The sequence below is a fragment of the Cebidichthys violaceus genome, unplaced genomic scaffold, assembly GCF_023349555.1.
Source record: "Cebidichthys violaceus isolate CVI_PGR_0920_01 unplaced genomic scaffold, fCebVio1.0.p SCAF_1, whole genome shotgun sequence".
Classification (NCBI taxonomy): Eukaryota; Metazoa; Chordata; class Actinopteri; order Perciformes; family Stichaeidae; genus Cebidichthys; species Cebidichthys violaceus.
The window spans coordinates 13227231-13241296 of record NW_027176262.1 but is presented as its reverse complement, the minus strand read 5'-3'; the positions used below and the strand labels follow the sequence as shown (position 1 = coordinate 13241296).

Sequence of the window (14066 nt, the reverse complement as noted above, 5' to 3'; positions counted from 1 at the left end):
CAGCTTAATCTCCATAACGTCATTGTTCGAGGCTTATGGGAATGGTAGCATTTAGCACCCTCTGTCATGCCAAACTGGCTGTAATTCATATGATCATCAATGTAACGATGAACACATTTTTATGTTGAGTAACATTGAGTGGGGAAACTTTCTTTGGTATGTCAAAATGTTCTTTAAGAGGAGGCTCTATGGACATCAGTGCTGTATAAAATCCTGGCTGCGGCTGCACCATTTTTGTGAACCATATTCTGGTTGCAATTATCTAAAAACCCTGGATGGACCATGCCCACTCCCTGTGTGAAGAACCCTCTGTAATGTGAGGCATTTGAACTCCCTCCTGCTTTCCTGGTGCTTATCTGGCGTTCATCACAGATAAATCCAAACACAGAGGCACAGCCATGTGTCCGAGCGGCCCTGTCACTTGCAGTATTGCTCCTCTGTAGACCCCTGAATGATTTATGGACTGAGGGAAGGTGTTCCTCTGGGCTGACTGGATCAAGACTGCTGCTACCCAGCCTCAAACAGCCTCCACACCTGACAAGATAAGCCTGGTCATATCCTGTCTTTGTGCTTCACAACCTCACCCTTGAGAATTCATAAGCAGAGCACCTGTGAGAGGAAGGAGACGAGAGAGAGAAAACATGTTTCAAAGGTTAAGGTGAGATCAAGGAAGTGAGCTTGGATGAAGGGAGAGGTCAAAGTGTGATGAACTACAACTGCAAAATTTACTATCTTGAGCATAATTTTGGACAAACTTCACAGCAGGCTCTACCAAAGCAGGAGGGCAGTCACAACGTCTGTCATTAATAATACTGCAATAACAATCAAGGAACACAAGTCAGACAATCACACTGGCTTTGAACGATGCCCCATATTTGCTAAACACATCTCACAGCCATGCTGTAGCAAACTACAAGTATTCCTTTAAATATCTAATGGATTTGGTGGCATCTAGTGATGAGGTTGCAGGTTGCAACCAACTGAAACTTCTCCTGTGTGCCAAGCGTGTAGGAGAACTACGGTGGCCAACACAAAATCACAAAAACGCAAATGTCCTTGGTCTTGTCTCTGTGAAGAGGACCCACCCCTTATGTAGATAAACAGCCAATTCTAAGGCAATGCAATCAAAATGACTGCTATTTTCAGGTGATTATACACTAAAGAAAACAAAATTATATTATATTCAATTTCTGCCAATAGATTGCCCAAAATGCTACACACTGTAATGTAAGGTGCCGGAAGAGAGACATTTCACTTTTTTTTTTGCAATCCAATCAGCAGCACATTGAACTAACAGGTCAGGACTTATCAATACTCACTTCACTCTCTTCATCATGAGGGACAAATGGACTGTTAAACACCTGTTTTTGATCTAGACGCTGGGAGAAGAATGAGTCGATAGGTCAGGTTAAAGGAGGAAAAAGGTTCAGAGGCAAAACCTGTGTTGGGATGGGCAGACGATTGACAAATAGCCTGAGATAAAAACGCGGTTGAAGAACCTGTGATTTGCAAAGGGGAAGCTGAAGGGTGAGAGAGATAGATGAGTCAGGAAAGGTAGAATAAGGAATGGATTGTAGGTGAAAAAGTGAGTAGGGGGCCATGGAGAAAAAAGGCCAGAGGTTATCAGTCAACCACTAAGTGAACCATGATGTGTTACAGCCCATGAGATGAAATATACTGGCACTAACCCAAAGAGTTATCTACAAGAGCAGAGGCACAAACCATATGTGAACCTGATATCATATGACATGATGTGTCTTTTCTCTGCCTCTACACTTTCTTGTCTTTGCTCTGTTTTTCTCTTCACGCACACGCACACGCACACGCACACGCACACACACACACACACACACACACGCGCACACACACACACACACACACACACACACACACACACACACACACACACACACACACACACACACACACACACACACACACCAGTATACTCCTGACAAGTGTTGATATGCAGGCCTCCATCCCCAAATCAGACTACGGAGCACGATCATAGGTGCAGACAGTTGTCCTGCTGTTACAACCACCTACAAGGTAATGCGCCTTTAAGAGGATGTGTTGATCTACCGCCACATCATTGTATGAATCAAAGTAGTAATATAGCAAAAGTAAAGAGAAAAAGGGGTGAGTCTGTCGTATTCAAGTTACTGTACCTGCTTGTCGGATGTTAATGGGTTACATACAACACTTCTTTCTGCTCTCTATTTAACACGGACCAAATCACACCCTTCCCCTCACAGGTTGTAGGCTTAACACACCTGTGAGCTGCAGTGAGCCCATCTGGTAGTGGCTGCAGAGGACAGGGCCCTCTTCTGAGAACACGCAGGAATGTGGAGGTCAAAGATGCAGTTGAGTTAGTTTGACCCCTGCATTAAGAAATGCCCTGTAGCCAAGTGTGAAAAGTAACTTTTGCTCTTACATCTTATTTCCTTCATCTGCATTTTCTGTCTTTTCGCTTTCACGTGTGATATCTGGGATCAGACAGATGTGTGCACTGTTCCCGGGTAGTAGTGTGAAGTGATACAGCGGTTCACAGCAAGGATGCGCAGTGGAGATAAGACATTTCCCTTTGAATATGAACCTCACAGCTGTTTCGATGTGAGAATTTGAAGCTGCTTCCTTAGCTACAGTATCATATACACAAATCTGTTTAAATCTCTCTGTGGGACTTCAGGCTTCCTTTTTTTCTTCCTGAACATGACAATAATTCCATTGTAGGCTGAAGAAAAAAATTATATGAAAAACGTTTTCATGCTCTCAGGCCCCAGAAAAAAAAAAAAAACTTGCAAAAAGGAGAAAATGGTTGATGCAAAAGAAAAGTCATTTGACAGTTGTGCTGTTTGCTTTGTTTATTAGAGGTATATTGTCAAACATTTTACAAGCTGTTGCTTAACATTAGAGAGAAAAATGCAACACGGAAAAACATTTACTAAGCTCAGCAGAGAACACTTTTAAAGCCCCTGTTTGAAAGGCACTAAAGTCCCAGTTTTAATGTTGGTCCTGCTTTTTTTTCTTGACACATGCAGACAGAACTAGCAAAGACACCGGTTGTTACACACTTCAGTAGCTACAATACAAAGAGCTTTCAATTGACTTGTTAGTTGAGCTTTTAAAGGCAACACCACTTATGTCTGCTATCATGTGTAGGACACCAAAATGTGTGAAATGATAAGGTGGGACGTTTAAGTAACACAGACTGTTGATTCAATACACTGAACATTTGTACTGATGTAAAGCTACCATAAATTACTTCATGTGGACGGCAGGCTTCCTTATTTCGTTTGCTGTATGCTCTGCTGAGTGCAGGTATCTTAAATATTTTCAAGATTAAATACACCATATTGCTGCTACTTAAATACATAATGTGTCTTTTAAGTTAGAATCGCCATTCAGTGGAATTATGTAAAATCACAAGACAACCATCACTTGGATTTTCTTCATGTCTGCAAAATAAATGTACATAAAAAAATCTCTTTTTTAAATAATAGTGATAGTACATTCAAACAATAGCATAATAGTTCCTCAGCATTATTGTTGTGGTTTTAAATAGCTTGTGATGTAGAGGCGCTTGTAAGGGGACAGTCTGTCATTATATGAACATTCTTATTACAGATGCACCCTACTTCTTGGTTCAAATACTGCAGAAACATCACTGTCACACAAAGTTTAGATGCCATACTAGTGCCATCGTCATATTGCTAATGCTGTTGATCATCGGATCATCAGGAAGTCAATGAGGAAGTTACAGGATTCTGCTCCAGAGCTTACATTGTGTGTCCACTGCTAAACACATGTGCATGTGCCTGTCAGACAGTCGTATGAGATGATTGGCAAACACTGGGATATAGAATAGACGCCATCTGATATTTAAGCGCTGGCTTCTTGTGAGAGAACAAGTAGCCTGTCGGGTGATGGTGTAAACAGCTGCATCATTGCTAAATGGTAAAATGTGAAAAGTAATTTCTGGCAGTATATCTGTGTTGACCATATTTCTGCTTCCTCTGCCTTATTGTCGAATCATTTATCCTGTTGTGTGGCAGATTAAGTCTGTTCACTCTTTGTCTTTCTCTTTCTAAGTCTGACTATTTTTCTTGCTCCTCATAATTCATATTTAGCTGCTATATCCATTCCCTTATCTCCCTCCTCTCCCCTCACCCTTCTTGCTGTTACATTTGTCTCTATCAGTCTTCATGTCTGTTTGCAGTTAGCTGGCGTCTCTTCTTCCCACCATCTGCCTTTTTCAAGCTTCTGTCTTTCTCCTATTCCCTCGATGTTGCTCCATCCACGTCTGGCTTTCTCTGGGTGAGTTCTCCAGTCCACTACCGGCAGCCGCAGCCTTCCACCACCATGTCCTGGTAATTCTTCAGCACCACTCGGTCTTGAGGGTCCAGGTAGAGCAGGGCGATGGGGCTGAGGGAGGTGGGGACGCAGCAGGCCCGGGGCACTCCTCCATTCACAGAGTTTACCAGAGTTTGCACCATGGCGTGGCTAGAGGAGTTCATGTGGTCGGCCAGAGGAAAGCGACACTCTCCCAGGCAGAAGAAGGCATCATAGCCGCTGGGTGCAATGATCCATTTGTGCCAGCCCACATCGTTGAAATCTACATATAGAGGATGGCGGCGACATCTGTTACGAGAGAGGCGCTTCAGTTTTGCAGCACGACCACCATTTCTTTTCACCCTTCCCCCATCGCTCCAACTGACCCCTCCTTTAACAGCCCCCCAGCCCGGCACCGTATACGCCGTTTTTTTGGCCCTGCCCGAGGCTTGGTCTCTATTGCGGCCCTTGCTGCTGCTCCTGGTCCTGTCTTTAGTCCCTTTTCTCCCTCTCATCCTCTGGCCTCCATTGGGGTTCCTCCTGCCATGTTTGACCAAGGGCTCTCCACGGCCGTCATGACTATAAGCCACCAAGAGGGGTCTCTCCTGGGCCCAGCTATGCTCGTCCTGACCCACAGACCTGCATACTCTCAGGTGTCCTTGTTTGTGTTTCTCTGCCTCCTCCTCAGCTGCAGCAGGGAAGAGGCTCTGGTCAGGGATCAATGTGGTGCTGTTTTCAATTCTGACCTCCAAGAGGAAGCCCAGACTGCCTGTCCCAGCAAGGGCTTTATGGAGGAGCTCTGCATTTAGGCTAAAAGCCTCCCAGAAACCACTTGCTTTATGGCTGTGGAGGCCGGTGGTGAGTAACCTTGTCTCCAGCAGGGTGGGCTCAGGGTCCTCATGGTGCTCAGTGAGGTATAGGTTTAGTCTGTGGACCCCAGGACCCAGTGAGGCTCTGTTACTGCGGAGGAGCCGAAGCTCAGCCGAGAGCACCCTCTCATCCTGAGGGATGGAGGAAACATTGAAGGAGATGTGCACCCTCTTACGATCCACTGCTAAAGGACTGTCTCCAAGGGGCTCTAAGAGAAAGAGGAAGAGAGACAAGGGGGTATGGGAGTTTAGTGTGGTTTAAAGGTATTATTTACACTCAACAAGACACAAACAGCAGTGGCTACATTAGTCAGATTTGTCATTTGCCAGCTATTTCTTGAATAATTTCAATAGCAAAATCACCAAATTATCTACTAATATTAGCAAATAAGTTATGTTACTCTAAATCTGAGGCCATGGTTCTCAGCAGGAAACTGGTGGATTGTCCACTCCGGGTAGGGAATGAGTCCTTACCCCAAGTGAAGGAGTTCAAGTACCTCGAGGTCTTGTTCGCGAGTGAGGGAACAATGGAACGTGAGATTGGCCGGAGAATTGGAGCAGCTGGGGCGATATTGCAGTCGCTCTACCGCACCGTTGTGATGAAAAGAGAGCTGAGCCGCAAGGCAAAGCTCTCTATCTACTGGGCAATCTTCGTTCCTACCCTCACCTATGGTCATGTGGACTGGATCATGACCGAAATAATTAGATCGCGGGTACAAGCGGCCGAAATGGGTTTCCTCAGGAGGGTGGCTGGCATCTCCCTTAGAGATAGGGTGAGAAGTTCGGTCATCTGTGAGGGACTCGGAGTAGAGTCGCTGCTCCTTTGAGTGGAAAGAAGCCAGTTGAGGTGGTTCGGGCATCTGGTAAGGATGCCACCTGGGCGCCTCCCTAGGGAGGTGTTCCAGGCACGACCAGCTGGGAGGAGACCCTGAGGGAGGCCCAGGACCAGGTGGAGGGACTATATCTCCAAACTGGCCTGGGAGCGCCTCGGGATCCCCCAGTCAGAGCTGGCTGATGTGGCCCGGGAAAGGGAAGTTTGGGGTCCCCTGCTGGAGCTGTTGCCCCCGCTACCCGATCCCGGATAAGCGGTTGAAGATGAGATGAGATGAGAGAAGTTATAGGGTGAATAGCTCACATTGACACTGTAAGTTCCAATTTTTACCTTTTGTCTGAGATATTGAGGGAATCAAACCACTGCAAGCATAACGTTTTCTTGTCAAGAACTTTTATTTGAGGCTCTTAAGCAGTCAACCATTCCTACACCAACATGCACTGGGTGATTGAAAATCTGCCACAGGGATCCTGTGTTAAAATCTAGTTCTACAAGCTTCATCATGTTAGTTCATTATTGCCATGTGCATATTCCCAATAAAGTTGTTTTCAAATGAATTAAACTAAGAAAAGATATGTGTGAATTTGGAGGTGACTGGCAGGGCAATAGGTGGGGGATCGGCTGGGGGCCCAACAGCAAATGTTTGCCCTTGGACTCCCTAACAGGTTAATCCACCCATGATCAGAACTACAGCGCAAAGTCCAGAACAAACTTCCCTCAGTGTTTCTAAGTATGCGCTCACACATGTTTTTAAAGGAGACTTCAGGATTGTAAACAACCCATCTTATCTAAGAGCGCACAGATGGATCTTATTTAGTGATGGTGAGTCACAACAAACATCTGTCATAAATAGGATCTATATAGTTCATCTGTGGTTAATAAAGAAGGAACAGCTTGCTTGAAACAAAAGTTCAAAGGCCAAACAATAACGTTTGAAATACTTTTGTTTAATTGCAGTTAAATAGGTTGACAGCATAGCATTATGATGTACCAGTGAGCTTACCATTGTGGTGAAAGCTGCGTACGGTGTTGGCCTGCTGGATGTGCTGGCTGGGGAAGATAAACGAGGGGTCCTCCACTAGCTGGTACTGCTGCTGGTGGAAGCGGTAAAGATTAAGGAGGTACCCAGGCACCGGCACTCCAGGCCGAGGGTCGGGCTGCGACTGCAGGCCCAGCCGGCTCAGGAGGAGATTCTGGATGGTCCGAGCCAGACTGGGCTCCAGTAGGAGGGAACCAGCTGGTGGGGGTGACAATAAGGAAGGCACGGGGGACACCCTGCCATGGTCGATCTTGCTGGTGTCTCCACCCTGGCGACCAGACGAGGCTTGAGATAGCAGCAGGACCATGAGGAGCAGGAGGTTAGCAGGGAACATGGTGGACCTGGAGGGAGACAGGAAGGTGAGGATAAATGATGGGAGGACAGGTGTGATGGAGAAAACAAGAGAGGAAGTGGTTAATAAAAGACAAAAGAGAAGCAATCTTCAACATCAATAGACAAACTTATGAAGGCAGGTTATGCAACGTTTCTGATCCTCTTTAAATTTAGGTGCTTAGAATTTTTTTATATATAAATATGAAATTTGAAAAAGAGATCCTCCAGGACTCTGTATATCATGCTTATGTCTTCCCCTTCCTGGACACACTAGTTTCTCATCAGTCTTCAGCCTTCATGTGGCATATGTTCAAGAAATTTACTGTCCACATATCCATATGAAGTTGTTTGCTTCTTACTCCTGGCTGTAGAAACAGTGCCACTTTGTTTTTTCTCTGTTAATTTATGGTGAGCTTCATACCCCCAAGGGCCATATGTCTCCTAGGACACCTAAACATGAGTAATTAAACAATGTCTGCAATTTAATTTTGCTCTGTGTTTATGTGTGAAAGAGATCACAGTGCTATGAATGAAAGACATCTAACATGAATCAACGGCTGTGGACTTTAGTGAAGTGTAATGGAGTTGTAGAGGCCAGTCACAATGACGGATATTTTCTTCTCCTTTCATTTTCAAATCACTAGAGAATATTTATTCAAACATTCGGTAGCTTTCTATAATGATGTCTGCATGAGTGAAGAAGTTTTTCATGTAAAGCTGAGGTAGGCAGTATATTTTGGTGTAACTGGGGAAACAAAATCCATATGAACTTTTCAGCATATTTTGATTCAGGTGGTCTGAGAGAAAACTAGACTTCTGCACTTCCTCTTGGCTCTGTTTTCAGGATTTAGAAAATCGAGTCCGGCCAATCACAGAGACAGGGTGTCCACATTGACTGCTCTACAAATACAGATGCACATGCATGTCCCTTCAGTGAGAGCCTGATTCAATGGCGGAAAACCCTGGAAAAGTTGAAGGAAAAGTTGCTCATCCTCCATTGGTAATAACTGACTAGACCGCAAAGCAATCCAAAAAAGGAAAACGGACTTATCAAAAAGAGAGTCTGATATCACTCTAATAGTTTAGCCTTTTCTGTGAGTGGTGAGCTCAGAGCTGCTGTGTATTCATGATGGCTACGGTGCAGGGACGTGCGGTCAGGGGAGGCAGGTGAGGCAGAGCCTCCCCTGTCATCATGAAAAGTAAAAAACAAATAATGCTAAAATAAAATAAAAATCAATATTTCTCTAATGATCTGTGCTATAAATGTAATTTCTGTATGATTCCAATTATTTCAAGCATTTTTATAATCAAAATCGCTGAATTTGCGCATGTCCTGTTCAAACAGAGGAGACACGTGAGGTGAGGCAGCGACGAGCTGAGCCTCACCTCAGATTGTGAATCCCTCACTAACTGGGTTGAGCGCGTGCCTTTTGCTTTCTCATTGTTTGTCACCACTGTAATATTTGTAGACACTTTTATTATATGTCCTTTCTTTACATAGAATAGGTAATATATTTCACGTCTGTGTAGAACATATTTAGTCTTGCTGATCTGACATTAAATTGCAGTGAAAAAGCACAGAGAGGCAAACACTACCTCTGCCTCAATGCAGTGCGAGAGCCCACGGGTCAGGTTTATGCTTGTTCTGTCGTTGCTCTTCTTCTACACTTCTCTTCTTCTTCTTATATTTTGCTTTGACCGCAAAAATGTAAGATTCAATATCTAAGCTTAAAAATTTCTCAAGAAACAGAGAAATATGACCAAATCAACAGCAATTCAACGTCGGACAGGTAAAGTAACCTTTTATGTGTTTGTTGTTCTCTTTATACATCCGTGGTTGTTACATTACATTACATTATTACATACAGTCATTTAGCAGACGCTTTTATCCAAAGCGACTTACAATAAGTGCATTCAACATTGGTAATCAAAAGAACTACTAGTCACCAGAAGTCATAAGTACATTTCCTTTTCCAAACAAGCATCTAAGAGCATGAAGCAGAGCATAACTCAGAGCCAAAGTACAGGGCAGAAACAAGAAAAACAGTTAGTGCTATAAGTAATACGAATACAATAAGTGCAACAAGCTAGTAAGTGGAAGGCTCAGGGTAGCACTTCCTGAAGAGGTGGGTTTTCAGCCTACGCCGAAAGATGGGCAGCGACTCTGCTGTCCTGACGTCAGTGGGAAGTTCATTCCACCACTGTGGGGCCAGGACAGAAAACAGCCGTGACCGGGTCGATCGGCCGCCAGGACCTCTGAGCGACGGGGCAACCAATCGCCCCGAGGCAGCAGAGCGAAGTGGTCGGGCGGGGGTGTAGGGCTTGACCATGGCCTTGAGATAGGAAAGAGCTGTTCCTTTCACTGCCCTGTAAGCTAGCACCAGAGTCTTAAACTGGATGCGAGCTCTTACAGGTAGCCAGTGTAGAGAACGGAGAAAGGAAGTTGTGTGGGAGAACTTGGGGCGATTGAACACCAGGCGAGCTGCGGCTTTCTGGACAAGCTCCAGAGGTCTGATGGCCGACGCCGGGGCTCCGGTTGTTACACAGATTATCGCGGGATCTCACAATTTTGGCGTGGCTCCGCTTCTGAAATGCTTTTGTAAAGAATGCTGATATGAAATATGAAAAACAACCAGTAGTCAATGTGCAAGCTGCCAATTGAATGGTGATTTAAGCTACTCTATTGGGTTCATATATTTGTAAATCTGACTTATGTAGTGTCAGTGCCTCACCAGCCACGAACCTCATCCTATGTCACTGCTACGGTGAGCAGTCAATATTGTAGCCATCTAGAGCTTCGAATCACGTATGTCATCTTAAAGTTCCTTACAGGCCCAGCTGTTTTTAAAAGAAAACAGGACAGTTCTTCTCATGGTCAGTTGCTGCTATAACGGCATCGCGATCTCAATCACGATTGGGATGATGTATGAAATGAACGACTTAGGTTACTGTATAAAGCAATCAGGAGGAAGTTTGAAATGAATGGTTATTGTATGAATTGCATGCTCGTCTGGAGGGAGGGGCTTAGGACAGAAAGGGGAGAGAGGAGGGCTGTATTTTCCAATTCTGGGATTTTCTTTTCAGAAAACTGCAGACTTATCCAAAATGCAGAAATGTTATCATGTAATCTTTGCCCGATGACTCCAAAAATATCATATCATATCATATCATATCATATCATATCATATCATATCATATCATTCAGATGCAGTTGTTGTCTAATATTGATCCTTGTATATGAATACCTGTTTTAAATCCTGCATTTTGAATTTGGGTGGTTGAAAGACCATTTTGTTTAGTTTTGTTCAACAATGTTCAAAAGTATTACATTTAAGCACTCATTGCTAATTGCTCTTAACATTTTCAATTTTGAATCAATTTATATATATATTTTTTAAAAAGCTCAAAATGTACAAGGTTTGCCGTTTGCATGATTTGTGCTCTTGAAATTCTATTGGTTACCTAAAAACAAAAATCACTTTTACGGGTTCTTCCAAGGAGAGTATTATTTGCTTAATTATTATTAAGTGTCTTTTGAGCTTTCCCCAATGGTAGTGTTATGAATTCCCTGTCACAAAGATGATCTCCCCTTCTTCCCACATTCACAGCGACACCTGCATCATTCACTTGCTATTCTTCTTACTGAAGCAGAATTCTGACCAAAACCCCACAGATGGCACCACAGCGCTCCTTTAAGCTAAACTTGACTGTGTTGAGAGAGTAAAGCCTCTTTCAGCTTACTCAACTCAAGTGATCAGCTTATCTCTCCCTCCATGACTATTCTCAGTGCGGGAACAGGACCACAGACAGGGGATCATGTAATTACCACTACGACCTGGCTAACACCCTGCACATCTGTAGTGCAGGTGTTGATAATAACTGAGCCAGTAATTAGAAACCAGCAAGTTTAACGGCCCTCTTGACCTGAAGAGGTCGAGCTGAGGAGTAAAAGCGTCAGAGCAAAAGAGTCAGAGACAAGACAATCTAAACTAAAAATTAACATGAGTGCGACAAAGTAGAAGTAGAAGAGAAGTGAATCAGGAACCCCATTGTCGCCGTGGTTGACTGAACAAGTATAAATTATAATTTTCCAAAAAAAAAGTTCACCTGTCTATCACTTACTAAAAGAAGAACTCTAAGTTTGTAGCTATGTCTTTCCTTGTCTGAGTGCTCAAATATATTTCTTCTCTATCGCCATATCTCGTCTCTCTAAGGGACAGAGAATTGATTAAGCCCTCTACAGCGAGATAACAGAGGCATATATGGCTGAGCGAACACATAATGACACTGTAATGAACGCTAATCTTACCACACTGTCATGAAAAGGGTTAAAGGGAGTTCAGAGGTGTGAAGGTGTGTACATTTTTTATGCATTGTGTGTTGCTCATGTGGTACGTGGTTCAAAGGGCAGGCCTGGGAAAGTAAGCCATTTCCAAGCGTGGGATTGTTACTGGCTATCCATTAAACTCTCGCAGCCCCACCCAGGGCTGTTTCACCTGAGGCAACGACGCAGAGGACAATTACAGATTAGACACCATGCTGGACAGCCTCTCCCATACTCTTTGGAGGCTTGTAAAGCAGATTAAGGACAACAACACCATCTCTCTCCTGTACTTTCCTCACAAAGTACAAAACCACCCAGGTGACTCTGAGGTTCAAAGGTTCAGTCGTCACACAACAGGGTGTGTCACGACCTGCGCTAGGCAGAGAAACACGGAAAGGGGAGGAAGAGGTTTGCGAGCGGAGACAAGCTTGCCCTACATCGCTTTGACATACATACAGCCTCTCTGTTCTCCCTGAGTGTCTGTGTTATGTCTGGTTCTATCCAATTCCAACTGTACATAGGTGATCCAGGCCTAATTTAGCATCTTTATGTGGTGTGTACATCCTGATGTCGTCTCATTCCAGTTAGCCATAAAACCTGACGTTTTCATGATAACATTCCCCCAGTTCCTGCTTTCAAATCTGACTATCCCTGCCTCACTGTTCACTTTTTATTCTTTTTCACTCTGGCAGGAATGTGGACTAATCAAATGTTCTTTGGGATAAAGGAGGACAGCTGTATGATTAATGGGTCCATGATAAGGTGAGATGAAGGGTTAGGGCCTCAGCAGCAGCGTTTGTGCATTGTCTCCCTGTGTGTGTGTGCATGCATGCAGCTCAGCCTATTAGAAATATTAGACCTGACCTCACGAGCCGACAGTGGCGTGACCCTGGTACACAACGGATGAAAATCGTCGCCGGCCTGCCTCGTGTCTTTCTGAACTCTCTGATTAAAACCTCTGCCCTCTGACGTCCGTTTCTAACTCCTGCTTTTGTCATGTTTCTATCTCACTGCCTCTCTTTTTATCATTTCAAATCCTGCTCCCTTTCCCCTTCCTCCTTCCATTTCGCATTCCTTGAACTTTGTCCTTTTGCTTTATGCTGTCATACAACACTTAACTGCTTTTCTCTTTTCTGTTTCCCTCTTCCTCTCTTTTGATTCATCCATCAATTTCCCTCTCTGCCATATTTCTCTTGTTCTTTCTTGTTAACAATATCTGTTTTTGTGCTTCTCTGCATCACCTTCCCATTCCCTATCTCCCTTTCTCCATCTCTCCTTTTCTTCCTCTCCCATTAATGTTGCTCTTTTTTTCCCTATGTCTTAAATGAATGGTGTTTTGGCGGAAGAGTGCGGCAGACTGTTGCCGGGCCAGAGGGCCGGAGTGTCACCGCAGCCGGCTGATTTATCCACCGCCGCTGTCTTCATGTTACGCTTGGTCCCTCAACTTTCCCTTCCTGTTGTTCTTCCCGTGTTTCTTTTCCCAAATTCCTCCTCTCATTCTCCCTGATCCCCCCTCCCCTGTTAGCTCTCATTTTTCTTTGCTGCCGTCTCATTCTTTCAGAACATGATACGTGCAGCGTTTATGCCACAGGTTTGATTTTCTCTCTCTGAGCATACTCAAAGACTCCAAAATATTTCATGTTGGACAGCCTCATGAGACCAAATGTGATGTACAGTGTACAGTACACACCTGAGAACACTTCTGAGGATACATCTGTATTCACTGCTGCTCTTTTTCCACTTGCAACTGTGCCATACATACATAAACTGAGCATGCACGCCATAGTCTGTATAATTTACTGTGAGGTTATAACTGCACAATACTCTGAATGCTTAACCAGTCATTAATGCACGAATTTCAGCTGGAGAGTTAATATATAATGGGGGTGGGGTGAAAAATGTCCAAAACAGTTCTCAGGCGAAACAGATGAAATCATTCGAACAATATTCCAGGTCGACTGCTGTGTGGTTTTATTGGACTTTATAGAACGCTCTCTAATTCATCCCAGCTGGACCGATTAGCTGGCTAATGACCCAGACGTCAAACACACACATACAGACAAACACATGTTAAGAGCAGTATATACAGGGTTTAAACACATGCTAACTGCCAGGCAGAGTGAGCACTAACATGTAAGCAGAAAACACACACCAAGACATGGAACTGTGGTGGAGCTGGGTTGTAAATATGCGAGAGCGGTTGGAAATAGATTTAGACGCACAAACACAAACACACACACACACACACACACACACACACACACACACACACACACACACACACACACACGTTCGGTTTAGTGGAGTAGACCTGGTGTTTCCCTGCTTCTTTATCAT

General features: G+C 44.2%; 1 protein-coding gene across 1 annotated transcript in view; it reads right to left on the bottom strand.

Annotated features, from left to right (window-relative positions):
• Nucleotides 1-2846: 2846 nt before the first annotated feature.
• bmp16 (bone morphogenetic protein 16) overlaps nt 2847-14066 on the bottom strand; it is a 12724-nt gene continuing 1504 nt past the window's right edge. Inside the window, exons 2-3 of the mRNA XM_068711405.1 lie at nt 7037-7413; nt 2847-5410 (exon numbers count right to left, since the gene is read on the bottom strand). Of these exons, the coding sequence (XP_068567506.1) occupies nt 4335-5410; nt 7037-7406 (1446 nt within the window). The 5' untranslated portion in view covers nt 7407-7413 and the 3' untranslated portion in view covers nt 2847-4334. The remainder of the gene's footprint in view (nt 5411-7036; nt 7414-14066) is intronic.